The sequence below is a fragment of the Python bivittatus genome, unplaced genomic scaffold (genome assembly GCF_059951505.1).
Source record: "Python bivittatus isolate LINGU-HERP-01145 unplaced genomic scaffold, Pbiv_v1 ctg000070_np1212, whole genome shotgun sequence".
Classification (NCBI taxonomy): domain Eukaryota; kingdom Metazoa; phylum Chordata; class Lepidosauria; order Squamata; family Pythonidae; genus Python; species Python bivittatus.
This window is the reverse complement of record NW_028277034.1, coordinates 46,810,830-46,832,793: the sequence shown is the minus strand read 5'-3', so window position 1 is coordinate 46,832,793 and position 21,964 is coordinate 46,810,830. Positions and strand designations below refer to the sequence as shown.

The 21,964-nt window shown below is 39.6% G+C and overlaps 1 protein-coding gene across 5 annotated transcripts in view; it reads left to right on the top strand.

The window, feature by feature from the left end:
- The window catches only part of PTPN13 (protein tyrosine phosphatase non-receptor type 13), a 147,611-nt gene that overhangs the window by 112,109 nt on the left and 13,538 nt on the right, over positions 1 to 21,964 (top strand). For 4 of the 5 annotated variants that reach the window (XM_088133097.1, XM_088133096.1, XM_088133095.1 and 1 more), the window contains 15 exons: positions 110 to 555; positions 2,620 to 2,751; positions 6,077 to 6,170; positions 7,266 to 7,351; positions 8,009 to 8,171; positions 10,146 to 10,360; positions 10,532 to 10,630; positions 11,908 to 12,260; positions 12,861 to 13,035; positions 16,073 to 16,231; positions 16,741 to 16,912; positions 17,032 to 17,242; positions 18,088 to 18,158; positions 18,478 to 18,533; positions 21,733 to 21,859. In XM_088133097.1, coding sequence (XP_087989223.1) covers positions 110 to 555; positions 2,620 to 2,751; positions 6,077 to 6,170; positions 7,266 to 7,351; positions 8,009 to 8,171; positions 10,146 to 10,360; positions 10,532 to 10,630; positions 11,908 to 12,260; positions 12,861 to 13,035; positions 16,073 to 16,231; positions 16,741 to 16,912; positions 17,032 to 17,242; positions 18,088 to 18,158; positions 18,478 to 18,533; positions 21,733 to 21,859 — 2,559 coding nt within the window. The remainder of the gene's footprint in view (positions 1 to 109; positions 556 to 2,619; positions 2,752 to 6,076; positions 6,171 to 7,265; positions 7,352 to 8,008; positions 8,172 to 10,145; positions 10,361 to 10,531; positions 10,631 to 11,907; positions 12,261 to 12,860; positions 13,036 to 16,072; positions 16,232 to 16,740; positions 16,913 to 17,031; positions 17,243 to 18,087; positions 18,159 to 18,477; positions 18,534 to 21,732; positions 21,860 to 21,964) is intronic. The other variant, XM_007420703.3, reaches the window with a different exon arrangement.

Sequence of the window (21,964 nt, the reverse complement as noted above, 5' to 3'; positions counted from 1 at the left end):
AGGAGACCAGAACATGTGGGTATAAGGCATATGCATCTAATCTATACCGCATCTGTGAATTTCAAGGTGATTCAATAAGTTTGTTATTGGTGTTTCCATTTATCCTTAGCAACATCCAGTCTTCTAAGAAAGGGATATTTTAAAAAGTCTTCCTTGTTGCCAGACCATGAGGCTGAGTCCTCTTCAGAGGAACACAACTGGCCAGTGAGCCATCGGACACCCGCCTCTGGAAGTTTACCCGGTCTTTGCCCAGGCAAACGGGATGGGAGCCTCAGCTCCCAGGATTCCAGGACCGAGAGTGCTAGTCTGTCCCAGAGCCAAACCAACAACAGCTTTGGCAATCACATCAATGACCAACAGGAATTGCAACATTGCAGTAATCCCCACCTGGGCCCTCCCACATGCAGTGAGAGGAATGGATCTTCTTCAGAGACCAACCTGATCAAGACCAAACCAACTGGGATGGCAGAGACCCCTGACTATTCTGACCGAGGGGATTCCGACATGGATGAAGCCACTTTCTCCAGCAGCCAGGAGCAAACTGCATCGAAAAAGGCAAAGTTCATTTCAGTTGCATGGCTTTTCCCATAACCAGAAAGACCCCATTTATTCATTAGAGAAGGCTTGTTAAGGTGAAAGAGAATAGTGAGCAGGGTGTGGTGTGCCAATGGTGCTGTGGTTGTTTAACTGCTCATGCCTTTAAGCTAACATTTGTGGCCAAGGTTTTCTCAAGGTGAAATGCATTGCTCGTGTTATCACTGTACATGATCATCCAGAGAGAGAGAGAACAAGAGCCTAATTTTACTTTTAAAAAGCCATTTTGACTGGCTTGCTGCTAGGCAATATAAAAAAAACCCCACCTTTTGTATTTTTGTTATTTTAATGGGAGTTTTGCTTATTCACAGCAACTTGGTTAATATTTAGACAGAAAACATTTTGGTACTGACAGTATTTTTATGGGTTATTGTTAGGGCTACCAGATCTGTACCACAAGGACATCTGGAAGTGGTCTGGATTTTTTGCCAATCTTGTACCCCAAATTATTGTGATGCATTTGGCTCGTAAAGAATTATTTGTGCAACTTTTTGCTCTTTGATTCTTGACTTGCTGCAGTTCTGTGAGTTGTTTATAATCATTTCTATGTTCACAAATTGGTGGGTTTCACTTGTACTGAAAGATATAAATAGCCAATTCACTGCCAGCAGCAAACTCATATAACAAAGAAGAAGAAAGGTTGCTGATATGGGAAGTTCCCAGGCTCAGTCCTCACAAGAGAACTGGAGAGAAGCAAAGGAGGAAGAATAAAGAACATTAAAAGAGGAGAAATTACCCTATTGCCTGGTAATTGCCGTCTTGCAGATGGGTCAGGCTCAGAAGGAAAGTGCTAGTGGTTGGACTCATATACCACACTAAGGCATAAATCATGTTAGAAATTATAGTGGATTGTTCAACCATAATTTCTTAACTGGACTGTAATGCAATCTAGTACAGCTTTTGAACTGATAGAAGTTGCATATCCCTGCCCTAAACCATGATGGCAGGACTCATACAATACATTTAAGCCAAAGCCAGTCCAACCATTTTTGGCTTAGCACAGTGTGTGAATCCAACCAGTATCATTCCTTGAGCAAACTCAAGTGTGCCAACTTTAGGGTTACCATCTTAGCCTGCAAAACTCCAGAGGACAACTAGGTGGTAGTCAAGTTATATAGAAAAAATTAACTCTGTGGAACCCTCTCATGGTTGTCCAGATTTTTGCAAGATTGTAATTCTAACAGACAGTAACTGGTTTCCTGAATAATTCACGTGAGTTTCTGTAGTCACCTCAAAAGTGGCTGCAGCAATCTGAAATTACATCAAAATGACAACCTGCATGTGATGACATCACAACACAAATCCTACTTTTATGTACTTGTGTCCCAATATCTGGCGTGAGTTTGTAAGTAGCAGTATTTGTTTCATGTCATGACATGCATTTTGTCACTTGCCCTTCTCGTTCCTTCCCTGGATGCCAATGAGTCAGCTGATTAACTGTGCAGTCACATGAAGTTACGTTGAACACCTGTCCATATGACTGTAGCATGCTGAACTGTTTAGCAAAATGTTCTTCCCCTGCGTAGGAATAGGCATATTGATTCCTTCACCATAGAGATTAGCTTGTGTAAATGCATTGGCCACAGCATCACAAATGTCTTACCTTTGTTTATCACATGTAGATGGCAATTGCTTTGGGGTAAATATGCTTATATTTGGTTAGAACATAATGCTCTTTTTATACATATCTTTGTGGTCTGTTTGTATAAGAATACTTTTTCTATTTCAATCCCTTGGCTATCTCAGTACAGGTAGTTCTGGTTTAGCAACTGCCTCATTTAGTGACTGTTCACAGTTGTTGAAAAAGTAATTTTGTGACCAGTCCTCACATTTACAACCTTGCCAGGTCTGTAAAGCAAAGGAAAACTGAAGTAAGATTGTATGCACAGTTGTAGTTTCACTTAGTGACTGCTTCACTTAACAACTGAGTTGGCGGTCCCAGTTGTGGTCGCTAAACAAGGACTACCTGTAAATACATCATTATCATGAATTCTTTTTGCCTTTTTTTCTTCTTCTTCCATAAAGGAACCTTCCATGGTGAATTTGGCCAGCTCCGTGAATTCTAAAACTCCTCTTAAACCTGGCGATACCTTTGAAGTCAAACTGGCCAAAAATGAGAACGGCTTGGGCATAAGTGTCACGGTACTGTTTGACAAGGTTTTTAGCTGATTTATCTTTTTCTCCACTCCAAGTAACCTGTTAAAATGTATGATTTACAGGGAAGCAGTGGACCTTAAAGAGACACCGTCAAGTACTGCCTGTTGCTAATCTTTACCTTTCTTTATCACCCTGCAGTCATGCCAACCTGAATACCGTTAAAATCTGTGCGATGCAGCTAAATACATAAAAACAAATTAGTTTTATGCTGGATTTTTTTTCTCCAGCAAATAGCAAAAATAAATAAATTCAAGCAGTGTAGGCTTTGTAATGTGTATCTTTAAACACATTTCATACATATACACACGCACAAGCCCCTTCCAAACCCTTTGATTTGAGGTCAGAGTAGTCTTTCTGTCACCCATGGTCCTCTTCCAACTCTTCCTCCCAGCTCCTAGGATTTCTCCCCTTCTTCCTGTGATCAAGGTTCCGTGTTCCATTGCTACCATCCAGACTCCCATCCTACTCTTAGCTGTGCCACCCCTAACACAGACAGTAGCCAGGGAGGGGCTTCCCCAGTTTTTTTCCTTCCCTGAAGAAAGCAGATGTGGCGAGGGAAGGATGAGGAAGAATGTGAGCTGTCTGCCAGTTTTCGCCTTCTCCCGTTGGTGGACTGTCTGGCTCCATAGAAGAGCTGAGCACAGCAGTAGGGACAATAGTGCGGTGCAGCAAAACTGCTGATGAGGAAATAACGGGCAAAGCCAGTGACCCCATAGAAGGCTGAAGACATTATTTTTTCACTGAAAAATGGTTTCTGCATCACAAATAAAATACCATCCCTATATATGTAAAGAAGCTTGAAAATAGCAAAGGAAAAAAATGTGTTACTAGCAAAACTGTGTTACAGAAAGGAACAAGGCGCTTCCAAAAGTGTGTAGTAAGGTAAGACAAATAGAAAACAAACAATAGAGGCAATAAATGTTTAAAGCAAAGATGAGGGATCATAATGAAGATGTATCTTCAGAGTCAGTACATCTGCTTTCTAACATCTGGAAATACTCATTTGTCCAAGATAAAGCAAACAAGCATAGCCGTATAGCACCTCAAAGGCTAACATTATGGCAACGGGGACTGTAATTAACTTGCTCAAATGTTGACGTTGGCAAGTTTATATATACATGGCAAAAGGGGGAAAATAGCAGTGTAAAGCTAGAAAGGCAGCCTAAGACTATTCTGTTAAACAATGCAAAATAAACAGTGCCATGATGGTTTGCAAAGGCCATACTAATTTGCAAAATGTGGGCCAGAATTTCCATTTGCTTATATATGACATCCACATTCTCTTCTAGTGTGAATTTCCCACAGCTGTCCTAACATACAGATCTGTTTTGATTCACAGGGAGATTATGCTCATGATTGCAGCCCAGTCTCCTAACAGATTGCTCTACTTTTCATCCCTGCAGTAAATCCATTGAGATCTGTAAATTATTTATCCAGGTTCACAGTGTTTTTAAGGGTGGTTATTGCCGCCCTGGCAAGAAAACAAAGGAAGCTAAATAGATTTCTCGTGCGACCCCCGAGCTCCCTCTGGTGATCAGAAAGCAGATTATACCCTGATATTTCTGTTGGCACATAATCACGTTGCAGATTCATTGGCTGCAAGGCAGAAGGATACTATACTGCTTTAAAAGACTATCATTCCACTCTGTCTTTCTTGACTCGCAGGAATATATGGCATTTCTGGGCTTCCATATTATTTTATTGTATTTCATTTCACCAATAGAAGAGAATATATGAAGCTCAGGGTTGAACTCTCTGAGCTTGGTTGTTTGATTGCAGGCATTTCATTACACAACTAGGTAACACCATCAGTGTTAGTGAGTGTGGAGTTTGCTCCCTGTTGTGAAGACATGAACTTCTTAATCTCAGATTAGGACAGACATACAGATCTCAAATTAGACTCAATCTTAGATTAGGACAGACATGGACAGACTCAACCATAATTTCAACTGGGCAACTGTGAGCATCCTAGACCAAGCTAAATCCAAAAATGCTAGGGAATTCCTGGAAGCTTGGCATTCAGACACATCAACCATCAATAGACACATAGAGATAAAACTCATTAACACACCATTCAAAAGAGACACTAAGAAAGCTTAGAAGGAAGCAAAAAGACCAGAACACATGCTCTTCAATACCCAGATAAGCAGGGATTAACACCAGGCAAACAATCAACCAGAACACAATACCCTAATCAAGGAACTACCAAGGAGAAAACCACACTCCCACCAAAACTGGTAGGGCAAGCTATTGTATATAAACAGGGAGCAAACCCCACACTCCCTTGCACTGTGGATGTTACCTACTTGGGTAACAAAACGTCTGTAATCAAACAACCAAGCTCAGAGAGCACCAAGGACTCCACATTTCATTTAGCATTTGTTTCCAGTTTTAGAAAATGATAACCAAATTTATTTCAGATTTATGCACTGTGTAGTACCAGACAGTGTCCCTTTAAAGAAAAGCTCTAGAAGATGTGTGGTGATGTGTTCTTACATTTACTGCTGCTTTTGGGATGTCAGGAAGTGCTTTCAATAGCAGTCTTTGGATCATAGACAAAAGATTAAGCTGAAGGATCACAATTCTGGTATTTTGGGTAGCATTTCAATATAATAGTTCATTTTAGTTTATTTTGTATTCTGTGTTTCAATTAGGTATCTTAGTATTTGATCTAGGAGAAAGATGGAATATAAATAAAATATATACATAAATAAATCTTATTTTTACATTGTTATGCAAGAAGCCATCCATATTTCAGCTTTTCTCATCATGGAAGATAGCAAAGGTGAGATGCTTAAGTAGTATGAAATGCAGTAATTAGAGGTACAGGATCTTCGCCAGGCCTCAGAAACAGTGGCCACCTTATCAGATCATAAGACATCAAAACAAGTCATCGCTTGGGTATGGCAGCTTTTGATGTTCCACTCCGCTTTCAGGAATTCAACAGGGGAAAGGAAATCTCAGTTTAGTTCCCTCAGCAAATCTATTGTACAGGCAGAAGGCCATGACTTTGTTAACATGCATAGACACTCTATCTCAATCATTCTGTTTTCTCCATCCATAACACCAAAAGTTTTACGTTTGCATCCTTACCCAGAAACTCTGGAATTGGCTTCTCCATTGTCTTTGATTTGCATGTAGCTCAAAAAGCACTTGTTCTTCGTGTCGGGTTTAGTTTTGTCTGCTACTTATTCCTGCTGAAACACTTGCATGAGTATTGCAGTTGCATGGATTTTTTAAGCAATTGGATTAGTTATTAGTATTTCAGTTTTAGTCTTCCAATCAAAATGTATATTTTGATTTAATGCCTTTTTTATATCTATAGGGCGGCGTGAACACCAATGTGAAGCATGGAGGGCTTTATGTAAAGGCAGTTATTCCTAAGGGAGCAGCCGAAGCTGATGGTAGGATTCAGAAAGGCAAGTATCAGGATGATTCAGGTCCTGAAAGGGTCAAAATTGAAAAGCTTAGGCTTTCAAGAAAAAAGCCTTACCCAACACTGGGCAGAGGGTAGAAGAATTGGAACCAAGAGGCCAAGTGTCTCCATATGCTGTTGTCCCTTCCTCTTGCCCTGCCACACGGATCATCAGAAAGCTTTTCTGAACAAAGGGGAGTTGGATGTTGAGCTCTTAATTTTAATATACTTGACAACCTGCACATTATCCATGTGTAAGAATTCTGGCATACACTGTACTCCCCTAGCTTTATATACTTCTGTGGATTCTGCTAGGAAGACTACCACACAGCCTGCGATATCACACTTGCCTGTCTCATCTGAGTGGTCTTAATTGGATACCTTTAACACAAATATTTAGCCAAAATAATGGAAGATATGCTTGCTATTCATAGTAGATAGACAAAGAGACCACAGCTAAGTGGTAGAGGACATGCTATGCACCCAGAAGGTCCCAGATTAAATTTCTAGAATTTCTAGGTAGGGCTAGAAAAATTCTGTCTGAAAGAGTCACTCCTAGTCAAAATGGACAGTTTTGATATAAATAGCAATTCTGTGAAAGGCAGCTTCAAAATAGGGCCCATAGCTCTGTGGAAGAGCTCTGTCTTTGAACAAAGACAGTCCTAGGTTAAACCCAAGTGCTTCCATCTGGCGCCCTGGAGAACTATTGCTAGATAGATAGATCAACAGTTCAAGTTAGTTTCAGCAAATTTGCTATGTTTCTAAAAAATCTTAGTATTTAGATTTTACATTCTTGGAAGCAGTTGGGGTTATCATAGTCAGATCTGCTTGTGGGTATGGTTATCTGCTTGTGGGCCTGCAAATATCTGGTTGAACACTAGATGTCAGCAAAGAGGTGACGTTTTCTGTCTCTCTTTGCTGCTGTCTAGCGGTGGTTTGGATTTTTGCAGTCCAGCTTTGTTACTGAAGATTTCAGGAGTACTCTTGATCTGCACGTGTCTTGCTCAAATTAATGGCTACTGAATCAAAGAGAAGGTTGTGTCCAGACCTATCTAATTGCTTCTCTTTATTGTTATAAATATCTGTTGTTGGCTCTTAGGTGACCGAGTGCTTTCTGTTAATGGAATTACATTAGAAGGAGCAACACATAAGCAAGCTGTGGAACTCCTGAGAAACACTGGCCAGGTAGGAGGTGACAGACATCCTGGCTTTGGGCACCTTAATAGTCCCAGAAAGGAACAGGAAACCAGTTGCTACACCATATTCAAACTCATCCTCAGTCTTGCTAGCAGTGCTTATTCTGGCATTGGCTGTTCCCCCTTATTAGGCTCAGGCAATTGCTGCCAGAGTTAAATCTAGCACTGTGGCTTTTAAAAAGACGTCTATGCTGACGTTACTGCTGATCACCGATGTGTACTGGGGATGTGCAAATCAACCAAGATCTGATTCAAAGTGTTGATCATTTCAGACAGTCAGTTCTATTTGATAATATCTGTATGAGCACAGAGGCCCACCTGAATTATCAGGTGAGTTCAAAAGCCCATTTGATCATTCAAAGGCTCCAACTGATTTACCAGTTTGATTCAAAGGGTGATTCAGTCGAATCAGCCTTCAGACTGAAACCTTGCACAGCCCTGGTGTTTTGAGCTAGTCCTCTCCAGAACTGCATAATGAGGGATAAACAAATCCTGTAAAATTCTTCAACCCTTTCCTCTTGTTTGGAATTATGGAAGAAACAGAGGGAATCTCAAATGTCTGCTTCAATTAATTCTGTATGTTGGCCATCATAGCTAAGTGCTGTCTGATTATTAAAGCTCCACCTAATTGTGGTTCCCTCTGCAGGAGGTTCATCTAGTATTAGAAAAGGGGCAACTTCCAACAGCCAGAGTCCATGCTCCCATTACATCACAGTGCACACCTACAAACCAACCCAGTCATAGTGCAGTCCTGGAGAAGCCTGTGAAGAAGACTTCAAGTGCCAGAGAATATAACTTTGTCACCGATGGTGAGATTCTGTCCAAATGCAACTAAAAGGAAATATAAGAAATCATGTGTGGATGGATTCATACAGCCTAATAAGTCATAATGTGGTTTGTTTGATTCTGGCTTAGCATGTTGTACAAACCTCATTTGTAGTTTATTGAATAAAACTCATTAAAGCAAATCATGACTAAACACTAGGCAGGAATCAGATCTTTAGTTTCAGAATATCAGACAGTAAAACCGCAGTGTTAAAAGCAGTACATGAGACCTGTTGCACAGAACTGTCTTTGTTCTGTTTGACTGCATTTCAGAAAAATTGTGCTTTGCTTCGCCTATCACTTCCTCTTCCCCTTTTATTTTCCTATTAAATGTGCACCTTTTTGCTTCTCATTGTCTGTTGCTTAACCACTGAAAAGATGCTCTGTCTTTGTAATATTAATCATGAATATACTGTTTCGTTCTGACACTCTATATCAGTCTTCCTGAACCTGCCACCATACCTATATGCAGAGACTAATTTTTCCAGATTTCCCAACCAGCAAGAGTAGGTTTTCTGGTTCCACCATTGAACTGATCTTACTGTTAGGTAATTTTTTGTAACATTCAACCCAAATCTGCATTCCTGTAATTTGAGGCTGTGATTTTATAGCCAGTATTCTGAGATGATAGAAAACAGTCATGACCTCCTCCAGCATTACACCTCTACAGTTTATCGAGGCTTTAAACTAAACCAACTAGCATTAAAACACAGTAAAAGTTAGCAGCATTTCTCATTTAAGATACCCGTGCAAATAAGCAGGTTTTAACATCCTGCTGACAAGAGCGCTGCTCCCAGGCTCTTCTGGTTTATTCTAGTCTTCTGGATTTCAATCTGTACTAGAAGGACAGGTAGCTTCAGGGGCAAGGAAGGCCTATGCCCACCTTCAGCTGGTGCATCAGCGACTACCCTCCCAGCAACAACATCCTAGTCTCACCAATCCATGCCCTAAAAATCTCTCCTCTAGATCCCTCTGGGTAGGGCTACCCTTGAAGATGGACTAGAAGCTACAAGCGGTGCAAAAGGCAGATGCCTGCTTTGTTAAATGGGGCAGCTAAATGAAACGATATGACACTTATCCTGCAAACATCATACCAATTGCCCGCGACCTACTGTGTTTCCTTTAAGGTATTGTTATTAGTCTATAGAGCCCTATATGACTCAACAACCAAGTACTTAAAAGATTTCCTAGCTTTCAAACTGGGGATCAGTTGGGAAGGACTTGTTCTCACAACTAGGTCTGATCAATATGGTTGTGGCCAAGAGTAGGACTTTTCCTATGGCAGTGCCCCAATTATGAAATTCTCTCCCAAGGAAAGTTTAACTGTGGCACCTCCCAGTGCCTTGTGTTTTAATAACAACTAAATACACGTGTGTGCATAGAGCCACCTGCAAACTAAAAACTACTGCAGAACCAGATTGTTGCTTGGTTATCTGTTCCATTGCTTGCCTGCCTGCCTGCCTACCTTCTCCAAATTGAACTTGGTTAAATAAATAAACAGGTATTTGCATTTATTGTTTTAAACATTATTGGTTTTATTGTGATGGTGTTATTTAAGACTGTTCCACTGGGAGAAAGAGTGGCATAAAAAAAAAGAACAACGCTTCAAACAACAACAATAAAATCATAATCTATTTTTCACTGCAATTCTATAAACTATTTCTTAGCTTCTGCATTTTTTATCTGTTCTGGAATCCTAATGCTATTTTCAGATGGATCTCTTTTGCTGAGTTTTTTATGAAAGGTTTAAAAATGTCCTGTTTTCCTATTTTTGTAGCAATTGCAACATCCTAGGTCACATACCAAACAATGTTCAGCTTTCTGATTGTTATAGATATACCTTAGCTATTCAGATTCAAGAGAAAGAATGAGTGAGTGTGTACAAATGAGCTGTAAGCATCTTTAGATGTGCAGTAACATACTGTAGCTCATATGGATGTGTGTTGTTTCCTTTTCAGACAATACATTTGAGGTGAAACTCGTGAAGAACAGTTCTGGCCTAGGCTTCAGTTTCTGCCGTGAAGATAGTGTCTCCCCAGAACAACCTGGTTCCAGTATAGTCAGGGTGAAAAAACTCTTTCCAGGACAACCAGCTGCAGAAAGTGGGCAGATTGAAGTTGGGGATGTCATCCTGAAAGTCAATGGTTCTTCTCTAAAAGGGTTATCTCAACAGGTTAGTACCTCTCAACCCTGGCTTAGAATCAATCATTTATGCATGTGTAGCCCACTCAAAGGTAAAGTGTGGTCTTCAGACCAAAAAATTATGTACCTCTTCTTCAAGGGTCACCCTTTTCATTGCAGGCTGGTGCCAAATGTAGCTTATGAATAATCTTTTGCCCTTTAGGAAGTCATCTCAGCTCTCCGGGGAACATCCCCTGAAGTCACCCTTCTCCTCTGCAGGCCACTTCCTGGAATACTACCAGAGATTGATCCTTCTTTATTGGTAAGAATCAATAGGCTTTTTGAGAAAACAGTGCCATAAAGTTTTCCAAAGATTTAACCATTGCCTGCTCACCCCAAAAGTATATATTGGCTAATCTGGTATCAGAGACAAGAATTATCTTAAACTGACCTGCTCCATAGGAGGTTACCCTCAGTGCCGGATTTAGGTATAAGCTAAACAAGCTACAGCTTACAGCCTCACAAAATTTCAGATTTGGGGGGGTGGGGGGGAACGGGACTTTTAGAATTTTATGTGGCTTTTATGTGTACTGTAGTTTTTAAAATCTTGTGTAGCAAATTTTTATATGTAGTTTTAAAATGGCTTTATATGTAATTAAAAGGCATATATATGTTTTCAATTTTTTTGTGGCAACCCAAGATCCTGTTTTTGTATGCACCTTTGTGAGACCTTCTGGTGTAACTTTTTAACAAGGGGCCTCCAAGTTTTATATGGCTTAGGGCCTCACCAAGTCTAAGTCTGGCACTAGTTACCTTATTTGCAAAGATTCCAATGGCAAAGACCAAAAATAACAGGAATGATGTCAGCAGTATCATCCCCTGGGATGGTCCTTCTCATCTGCACTTCTCTGCTGGCCATTATATTATGGTGTACTGGGGCTTTTTAGCTTAGAGCCAAGGGTGGGTAACAGGAGATGTGATAGAAATGCACAAAATCATTCATAGTGTGGAAACTGGGGAGAAAGCAGAGTCTTTCTCTCAGTCACAGTATCAGCAATGGGGTCTTCTACTGAAAGTAGAGATGGGAGGATCAAGACCTATCCTTCTTTACATTGCAAATCAACAGTAGAACTTGCTGTCAGCCCTTTGTTGTTGTTCAGTCGTTAAGTCGTGTCCGACTCTTCATGACCCCATGAACCATATTGCGCCAGGCCTTCCTGTCCTTCGTTCTGAAAGGGAATCGGTCAAATTCTCAGAGGATACTTCTATCAGTAGCTACTTCTCTTAGTATTATATCTACCTTTTACATATCAACTGCTGGAAGGCAATGATGGAAAAGGGATGTCATTCTTTCTGTACCCCTAAGCTTCCTGAATGTACCTGATTAGCCACTCTCTGGTAGGTGAGATCTTAGCTCAATCCAGCAGGGCTATTAATTGGGGAGAATCTTTCCTATGGGTTAATTTTCTGTATCAACTAATGGAATTTTATTTAACTGATTCAATATGACAGCCCTATCTAAAACACTCACTTCCTGAAACTGCAGGAAATAGTTGGTTCTATTTTGCCAAGCGACTACTTATCTTATGCTTATTCTAGACCCCCATCCATGCCCCACCACAAATGTTCCCCGATACGGGCAAAGGAAATCTGCAGCCCTTTAATGGACAGCAAGATGATAGCTCTGATGAAAACGAAGCCACTGACCAGAGCAAGAAGATCAGGTCCCCTTCTCGGAGAGACAGCTACAGTGACAGCAGTGGGAGCGGAGGGGAGGACGTGATCACAAATGCAGCAAGCCCAAAGTGGAGTTCTGCTTTGTACCAAGCTCCAAACAAATCAGCAGTTCAAGCACCTATTCCTTATGAAACACCCAGCAAGCAAAAGGAAGCTATCCGTGCAGTATATTATTCTCCTCATGAGTCATCTAGAAAGCAAGAAATGGAGAACAGGCATGTTACATTGGTTGACTTCATGGCATATAGTCTTGCTTGTTTTTTATTTGTTCAGTTTTGTGATTCTGAGCCCTTTTAAACTTACTGAAGGCAACCACTAAGTTGTATATTTATTTATTTATTATATTTATTTATTTATTTATATTTCAAATTTAGTCGCTGCCCATCTCATTCAATGTCTTCTTTATCTGTGTATCAAAATGATAAGTGAGAGATTTAATTTTTGCATCAACAGGGGTGTTGTAGATGAGTTAGCAAAATGTTCCTTGCCGTTGCCTAATATACTTTTCTTCCAGCTCGTTTCTGATAGTGCAAATGAAGTGAGCTAAGAGAAAAGTCTTTGGGCCAAATAATCAGAGATAGAATGGAAAACTGCCCGTACCCCAATTCTGAAGGGAAAATATGCCCTCTTTCTCCCATATAGATGATCAGGTTAGGTTAACTGGGATAAGCTGTCCTGAGAGCTTTATTTCAAACCTGGAAATTTAATATAATTAATAAAGTAAATTCATCCTGTAACTCTGCAGTTGCAACAGTCTCAAATCTGTCAGTGACTTTGGAAATAATCTTTTTCCCCCCCCCCATTTTGTCTTGTAGTAACCCTCCATCACCTCTGCTAATGGAATTGTCACCGATACCAAACCGGAGAACCATCACACTTAATTTTACAGATGAGAAATACAGCTCTTCTATCTCTGAGATCACAGCTCCGCAAGGCGGAATGGCATCACTTTTCAGTCAGCTTGAAAAACACGTGGATGAATATGAACCAGTAATTCTCTCCTTTTTTTCCTGATCGTTGATTGTGGGTAGGGGTGTGGGTAAATTGCACAAATTCAACAAAACACAAGTTACGTAGCTGCTGCTCAGAAGACAAATTGGCTCACCTTTCACTCATGACAAAGAATGTGGAGGTAAAGATCTTTTTGCCATTACCATGCAATAATCATTATTAGGAAGCAGCCTTGCAGCTGATTGGACCACAGCCCCATACTTCCCAGGATTATCCACACTGTCTGACAGCAACTTTCCAGGTTTCAGCCCTGGAGCCTTTTCTAGGTTCTACCAGAAGATGTTAGGAATTAAACTTGGAACTTTTTGCCTCCATGATATGAGCCTAACCACTGTGCTAGAGTTGTTTCTTTCAAAATATAGGTGATGGATTGTGGCTTTTATAAATCTAAAAAAAAAGTTCTTTAGGTTTAGTAAGCAAGCAGATCAGAACAGAAGGAATCTGATAGCCCTTTTTCCAAGTAATACATTCTAGTAAAAGGCATAAGCTTTCATGAGCTACAGCTCACTTCATTTTAATTAAATGGGCTAGTTGGAAAAGGTGCTACTAGGCTCCTTCTTATGTTTTGCCTTCATAGACTAATACAGCTGTCCTCCTACAAGCACATCAGAGGGAGGGAGAGAGAAAGTGCGCAGCACACTTTTTACTGTACTAGTGGTAATGCATAGTTTCTAGTAAAAGTAAAGATGCTCTGAAGTTGAGCTCACTTCCTGATGGGCGCATCCTTGCAGTTTTCTTAGAAATATTATGGAACAGACTTGCTATGGCCTTCTTTCTGGATGGATATTACAACTTCTCAGTCTAACCAATAGCTGTGCAATTCCCAGGTAGTCCTCCATTCAAGTGCTTACCATGCCAACCTTGCTTTGCTTCTAAGATCAACCCTGGTTGACTATGAGTGGGATATTCCATAATGAGCTCTCTTCTTGCCATTGTTAATTTGAAATGGGGCAGAAAATTCTGTAGCCTTGTAACAAGAACACTGATTCTTTTTATACAGAGGACAGAAATCAAAGGGAAACTTGACAGAATGAACAGGAATAGGAATGGGGTGAATGGTCAGAAGCTAAACTGATGAAGATGGAAACAGAGGGTTTCATGCACCTTTCATCCTGATGAAATGTCAGCATAGATCTTTTTGGTTTGAAAAGAGTCTGTTTTTTCAAGCAGAAAATTGAAGCTTAATGTCTCCAACCACACTGATGAATTAGTTCCCCGGAAAGTACCCCAACCTCCTGTTTTGCATACTTATAAATAAGTATGCTGTTTTTCCCCTCCCTGCAGAAAGTTGCTGATAGTATGAAAATGGAAGGCTCTAAATATGGAGAAAAACACAATAGAAAAAAAATCAGAAACCAGTGAGAGGATAGGATATCAGAAACAAAACAATAATAGCAAATATTAGAAGGTAGAAAAATAAACAATTGAATAAAATGTGTTCTATGAGGGAGGCAGAGTCATATAAAGGTGCTGCTAAGGTTAAGCTAAAAGTCTTGAGTGGTGGACTAGGACAGGGGAAGCCCGGTTGAAGTTTCCACTTTCTACTTGAAGTTCATTGCATAATATTGAATTATGCATCACTTCTTAGCTCAGCCAAACTTATTTCATTCAATTGTTGGGTGGATAAGTTGCAGAAAAGAGGAGTTCTATTCACTGACTTGAGTTTTTGAAAACATGGCAAGATATAAAGTCACTTCTTAAAAATAAACAGCTGTGCTGCAAAAAAATCAGTGTATCACAAGCAATAGATTAAGCTACAAATGTTTCCTGTGAGTTCAAAATATCCATCCACAAAGATAGTTGCCTACTGTATCTCTGCTCTTTATTACATTCGCCCATCAGTTCTTCTGGTGTATATATAACACCAGACCTATATCATTTCAGAATAATTCACCTTAAGTCATCAAGGACTGAACAATTTCAACAATTGTCACAAGAACCCTTAAAATTTAATCTTTTTGACAATACAGGTGGACCGTGCCTTCAGTTTTAATTTTAAAAATGTGATGGAATGGAATTATGAAGGCCAGGCTCAGGGAGATAAGCGTGTTCTTAGTTCACCGGAGGAGCGTGGGAAGTTCAAGAGGATGAGGCTGGCACCTCCCTGAGGAATTCATGGTGTTGTGGCTGGCTGGCTTGGGAGCTAGGTTTCAGTCTGGGGAGATCTTCTGTCTAGAGGTTGTAGCTAATAAACACAGTAGAACTGAATTTGTGTTGTCTCTTGGAGTTCTTTGGGCTAAACCTGACAAAAAACTTGTTATTTGGGGATTAAGCAGTGCCTGGAAACAGGGCATGAAGGGCTGGCCTTAGAACAAGGTGGTGTTGAAGCAGCAGATTCTGTAGAATGTCTCTCAGAAGTACCTTGAAGGACATTGTGTGAAGTTTCATAAAGGTCATAATCAACAAGGCATAGAAAATCCATGACTGTCTTCCAGATGCAGTGTAGGACACCCATCACTGATTTTCCCATGTTTTTATTTTTACTTAACATAGGAAGAGAATAATAGGAATTAATTTCTTTTCTTGCCATTATTATACTACTGAATGGAAGGAGTTCATTTTTTGTGTGAGTTAAATTACCTTTATTCTATTGCAAAAAGAAGGAAAACAACCATTATGGAGCTAAGAACAACTTTGGGGAGGAAGATTTAAATCAATGATGTTTTTGACTCAACCTTCTACAACTTCTACTACTCTGATTAGTTATAGAGTCCCCCTGTACAGCTGCTTTTAGGTAACAGTGGAAACATTTTTGGATCTGATCTTCCCATCTTATGTATTGATCTTTTCCATTTTCATATTTTTTAAAAGTCTGGAAGTAAATAACTATTAATGTGCAGAAGCTGTTTTTTGTATATCCACATACGAGTTTTATGTAAACCACCTGTGCAGAAGTTTACTAAGCTGAATTATCTCCACTTTTATGTTATCCTGCCAGATGCACGCTAGATGCTCAGTGCATACAACGCAATTGTGCTTTTCACTCTGTATATAATGAAAGTCTCTTTCTCTTTAGGAAGTGGAACTCCATGTGGTTCTGACTAAATCCGAGAAAGGTAGCCTTGGCTTCACCGTGACAAAGGGCAGTGATAATACCGGCTGTTATATCCATGATGTAGTCCAAGATCCTGCTAAAAGTGATGGGAGGTTGCGACCTGGAGATCGTCTAATCAAAGTGAGGAAAATTTTCAAATCTAAAACTGTCATGTAAAAGCTGTGCAAGAGGAAAAGATTTGGAGGGAACTGAGATGGGATCCTGAGCTGCTACTTGATCTCATTAGGTTTACATAGGTTATGGAAATATCTCGAAAGGTTTCCCAACCGAGATTGTTGTTTGATTGCCTTTTTTTAAGTACATATCTATTTGTGAACTATTTGAATGGTACCTTGTGAGGCTTTAACTGGTGGTGATTATTATTGTTTATTAAGCTAATATCCTATCTGTGTGTCTATAACTTTGTGTTAAATGACACAATGAGTATCGTTAATACTGTGAACTATCTGATGAGTGAGTGCTTCATAGTTTCAGTTATTTTTGTCTTCATTTATATGGTGTTTTCCTTTTCCTTTATTAGTTAACCATCATTTTTATGGTTTACAAATATCTATTGACTTCTTTGAATCAATAACATATGTAAGCCCCACATTTCCCCACCTCTCTCTCTCTGACATTCACCTCTACAGGTTAATGAGATAGATGTCACTAACATGAGTCACACAGATGCAGTCAGCTTTCTCCGAGCTGCTCCAAAGACAGTCATGCTGGTGCTTGGACGTGTCCTGGAGCTACCTAAGATCCCCATGTTTCCTCATCTGTTGCCTGACATTACCCTTACATGCTCTCAAGAAGAACTAGGTAATCCCACATTTCATGACACTGTCGTGGCGGGGGGGGGGTGTCCTCTTTTGTTGCTTTTAAGTTCCCATAAAGAATGGAGGAGTAACTTTGCAGCTGTTTCTTCTTCTTTTTCCCAGGTATTTCCCTTGCTGGCGGTCACGATAGTCTTTATCAGGTGATATATATTAGTGATATTACTCCCAAATCTGCTGCAGCCATGGAGGGAACACTTCATACTTTGGATGTCATCCATTATATTAATGGGATTAGCAGTCAGGGAATGACGTTGAAAGAAGCCAAGAGAGCGCTGGAAATAGCTCTTCCAAATGTGATCCTGAAAGCAACAAGGTACTCCCTGGAATGCCTACCTGTGGAATTGGCTTGATTCAGTCTCACCTTTATTCCAGGATGTGACCAATGGCCCAATTTACAGATCATACTAAGTGAAGTTTGCTTAGCTATGATTTACTAAATAATCTACAATTAGCTGGGATCAGTTGCACTAAATAATAGAACACGGTTTATATGTCTCCCATCCAAGAGAAGATCCAGTTTGCTTACTATCAATAAATTAGTTTGGTCCTTGTACTTCTGATTTGTGCCTTCCATCCTGGAAATCATGGGTGCCTTTATTATATTTCTAGCAATTAATGACACAACTGCATTTTAAATACGATCTAGATAAAGTTCAATCTATTATTCTTAACATGCAGAGCTGCTCCTGGAAAAATTTCTAACCTTTTGATGGTTTAGCTTGGAGACTTGGAAATTACCAGGTGAAGCTCTACAAGGCTGGCAAGCTTAAGAAATAACAACCACTTGGATTTCTGGAAAGATCTTTATTGCTAGTAGAGTAATGTAGCTGAATCTTGAAAGCCTACCAAAGTAATTCTCCCACACAATTTATACCTTGTGTAATTAAGGTGCAGTTACTCTGAATCTCTTTCTCATACTTTCCTGCTCCTGAATCTCTTTTGTAATGGCCCTGTTCCCTCCCTTAACTCTCTTGTTGCTCCCCTGTGTTCCCAAGCTCTGTTAGACATTCCATCACACTAGGTTGCATCTGACAGGATCTGTCCCCTATGAAAATTTGGTGAAACACCACCATTCTTAAACAGAGTTAGTGATGTGGGAGATAAATCCATTTTGTATCCTGGGCACAAGCTGAATGTAAAGCTTTCTTCTGATTTCAGAGATGGCCATCCAGTGTTTCCGAAAGCTAAAGATCCTGAGTTCTTTGGTCTGAGGTCAATCAAACAGAATGGTAAGGACATAATCTTAAACATGTTGACCCTCTATGCAGAATAATATCCTAAGGCTATGGGTGATTTTCAAAATGATGTCATACTGAGTTTAATAGGTCTGCTTTGCCAATATAAACAGTTACTCATGAAGTTGGCGGAGTTTGATCTGAATGAGAGTTTGGGGATAGGGAGTGGAAATATTTCAAATATTTGACAATCTCTATTTGATACCTGAAGAAAGGAGTATGATTTTCATTGCCAGATAGTTACATCTGTTATCACAGAATTAAAAATAATAATAAACCAATCTTGTTCTTTCCCCTGCTCTCTTTTTTAAAGGCCATTTTCAGGGAGAACATTATGGCAAAACAAAAATGGGACCTGATGATTGCAAAGTAAGTAATCCGAACAACTGGATACACCCACCTTTGCAGCTTTCACAGGAGAAATTGTGCCACAATGAAATGTGACTCTTTAGATGTTAACAGTTTGACCTGGGACTGAGTGTCATTGGTTGGGTTCTGGGGCATTTCCCTAATGCAGCGGTTTTCAGCTTGTCAGCAGCTAGAAGAGCCCTGAACATTTCAAACCCAAAGACGAGGCAAACATCAGCATGCACTCAGGATGTGACAAGGTGCTTCAGGGCAGGCAGGGGCATCCTGTTGATGCTTCTTTAACTCAAAGGCATTTCTTCCTAGTATCAAATGGCTCCTGCGTGAAAAGCCACACTTCTTTCAGGAATGGTATGCACACCCATGCCTGGTCTGAAGCATCTCTTTGACTTTGGATCCAAAGTGCAGCCCATTCTTTTGTGGTTTTCATTCATCCGATGAAGGTCAGTAATGCAGCACATTGTGACCCAACACCCCATAAGATACAGTACATGCCAGCAACCAGGATGGGGCATGGTTATATTCAGTTTAGGGGCATGCACCATTAGATGGTCATCACTCCTGTGCACATCTACCAATGCTGGCCATCAATTTACTTGCCAAACTAATTATGGTGAAGAAACTTGAGTTTGTGTGAACTATTGCTGATTAGAGAAGTTAAACAAGATGTATAATATATCATCCACGACCCATCAAATCTTTGTGTCAACAGCAAGAGAAAGCTCTTTGCATTTTTATCTATTTCACCCTATGCCAAATGTTAAGACAAGTGGGGCATATTTGTATTTATAAAATATGAAGCATAATGGTGAATTATAAAATTACAATCAAAAGAAGCACATTGAACACCAGTAAAAAAATAGACACATTTAGGAAGCTCTGGACTAGAGAGGTCCTTTAGGCTTATAATTAGCCAGTTTCTTGCTTACTATGGTGAGTAAAGAATGACTGGGTGTCATTAACTGGAAAAGAAAGAAATATTTGGTTACCACAGTCAGCCAGAAGGAAATACATGTTGTTCACCTGTGAAACTAAGAGAAAGGATGTGCATAAGTCTGAATAAAGAATGGATATAATACAGCTGAATGATCTTATGGAGTGGAATTGAATTCAGGCAGGGAAATGTAGATTTAACCATGAATGAAAGGCCTAAAATGTATGTCAGAAGGTATGAATTGGTGTCATCTAGGTTTTTTTGTAAATGTATGTGAAAGTAGGAATCTACCTGTTGGTGGTTGTTGCATGTTATACTCTAGTGTACAGTATGCTGAAGAACCAGGGGAGTTGGGGGGAGGGGGATTGCGCAACACTCTGATTTAATGTGATCCAGATAGAAAAATAATATATGTGATATGAATGAGTGGGTGACAACAAGACAAGAAAATATTAAAAAGTAGGTGTGGGTCTTCCGGGCTGTGTGGCCGTGTTCTGGAAGTTTTGTTTCCTAACGTTTCGCCAGCACCTGTGACCGGCATCTTCAGAGTGCAGGAGCACAGAAACGTTAGGAAACAAAACTTCCAGAACACGGCCACACAGCCCGGAAGACCCACACCAGCCATCGTATGCCGGCCGTGAAAGCCTTCGACAATATTAAAAAGTAATTGAGCTATTAATAAAAATGATCACAGGTAGCATCTGCTTTAAAAAAAACACTACTTTTTTTGGAATACATGGTTTAAGCACAAGTTTATTAGTTCATACACATGGAAGAGGAATGAATCAAAAACCATAACTGCTCTGAGTGTTTATAATTAAGGATAGATGGAATTAGCAGTGGATACAATGAGATTAAGAGGTTTGGTGCATGGATAGACCACTTTTTGGAAGTTCCAAGAGTAGATCTTAGGAAAAATAGACATAGAATAAAAAATCTACAGGGAAGAAGAGAAAAAAATGTGAAGGGGGGTGGCACCGTAGGAAAAGAAAGTATGACCCCTGTATACAGAAGATAATGAATAGAATAAATAAATGGAAAATTGACATAAAGAAAGAGGATGTGGAAGCTTCTTGGAACACAATGCAAAGAATTATATAACAAGGTGCCACAGATGTATGTGGAATTATGCTACTGGAAGGTATGAAAAGAATAATTGGATGTGGAAAAATTCATATAAAAGAATGCTGCAAAAAATGAAGATGAAAGATATTATATAATATATAACATAACATACAGAGAGTAAAAAAGGTGATTGCCAAGAAAGTAGGGAAAGATGAATGTGTACCTTGGTAGAATGTTTGGTAAAGATGAAAAAATTGATGGATAAATATTAAGACATGTAAGTGCCTGTAGAAAGGTAGTAGTGTGGCCTTTTGCAAGGAATGAATGTTTTTCAAAAGAAGTGAAAATGATGATTCTCCCATTATTATATGTAAACAGCACTGGTTAGGGCAGGAAAAGCAAAAAATAATAGAGTGACGTAGTTACAGGTTGCTTACATCTGTGTGAAAAAATAAGAGATTGGGTCAATAATGAATGGATGTGGAATGAATGTGGATTGAATACAAAAATGAATTACCAGTATGAAAGAAGTTTGTGCTGTGCTCTGTGTAAGATTGCTTAATCCAAAAAGGAATAGCATAATGGATAAGTACATAAGTTAAATGTCAAATATTCCAAAGCAGGTGTGGATCTTTTTGTGACTCTAAAGAATCTAGAATAAGAGCAGGCAACTTGTATCAAACAGTAATGATAACTATTTGTTCTCTGCGCTGGGGCCACAGAGAGTGTAGCCCATGACATTGTGACCTCACTGGAGCAGACAAGGCCAAAACTTTGAGACTATTCTTTACCATTCTGGGGTGTTAAGGCATAATCGGTGACTTAAAATATCATTTTATCTCTTAAAATGGCCCCAAATTGGAAACATTGGCCCAATTTTTGAATTTTCAGGATTTAAGGTACCCATTTAATAGGCCACACTCATGAAAGTAGCTATGCCTTGTTTCAGTCTTACATGGGACTCTGAAAAGAGATACAGCTGCTTTAAAGCAGCTCTGAATTTACAGGGTTTCAAAGAAGACTCTTCCCAATTCTGTCTGGCAACTCTGAGCATTTAATTGAGATATTTTGAATAAATGTAAGTATATGGACCACCATGGATCTTCTGAATCCTTCTCATCGTCTGGAGTCCAAGCAGTTAAATATATATCACAAGGAGTTCTTGAATTTAAAAAAGCCTAATTCAATCTTATTTTTTCTTAGATTAATGGTGAAACAAATAGCAGCTCTCACATGAAAAGCCTAGCCCAGGATCCCATTTCTAAAGAAATGCCTCCAAGTGATGCTGTTTTTCAGGCCTTAGATTTTCCCAGCTACAACAACATCAAAGGTAAGGATAATTCAGTGGGATAACATTGTATGTTTATTTTTCTAAATCTTTTAGGAATGTTCTGGAATGGCACCCAAATGAGAATGTTGTCATTTTATTTTTATT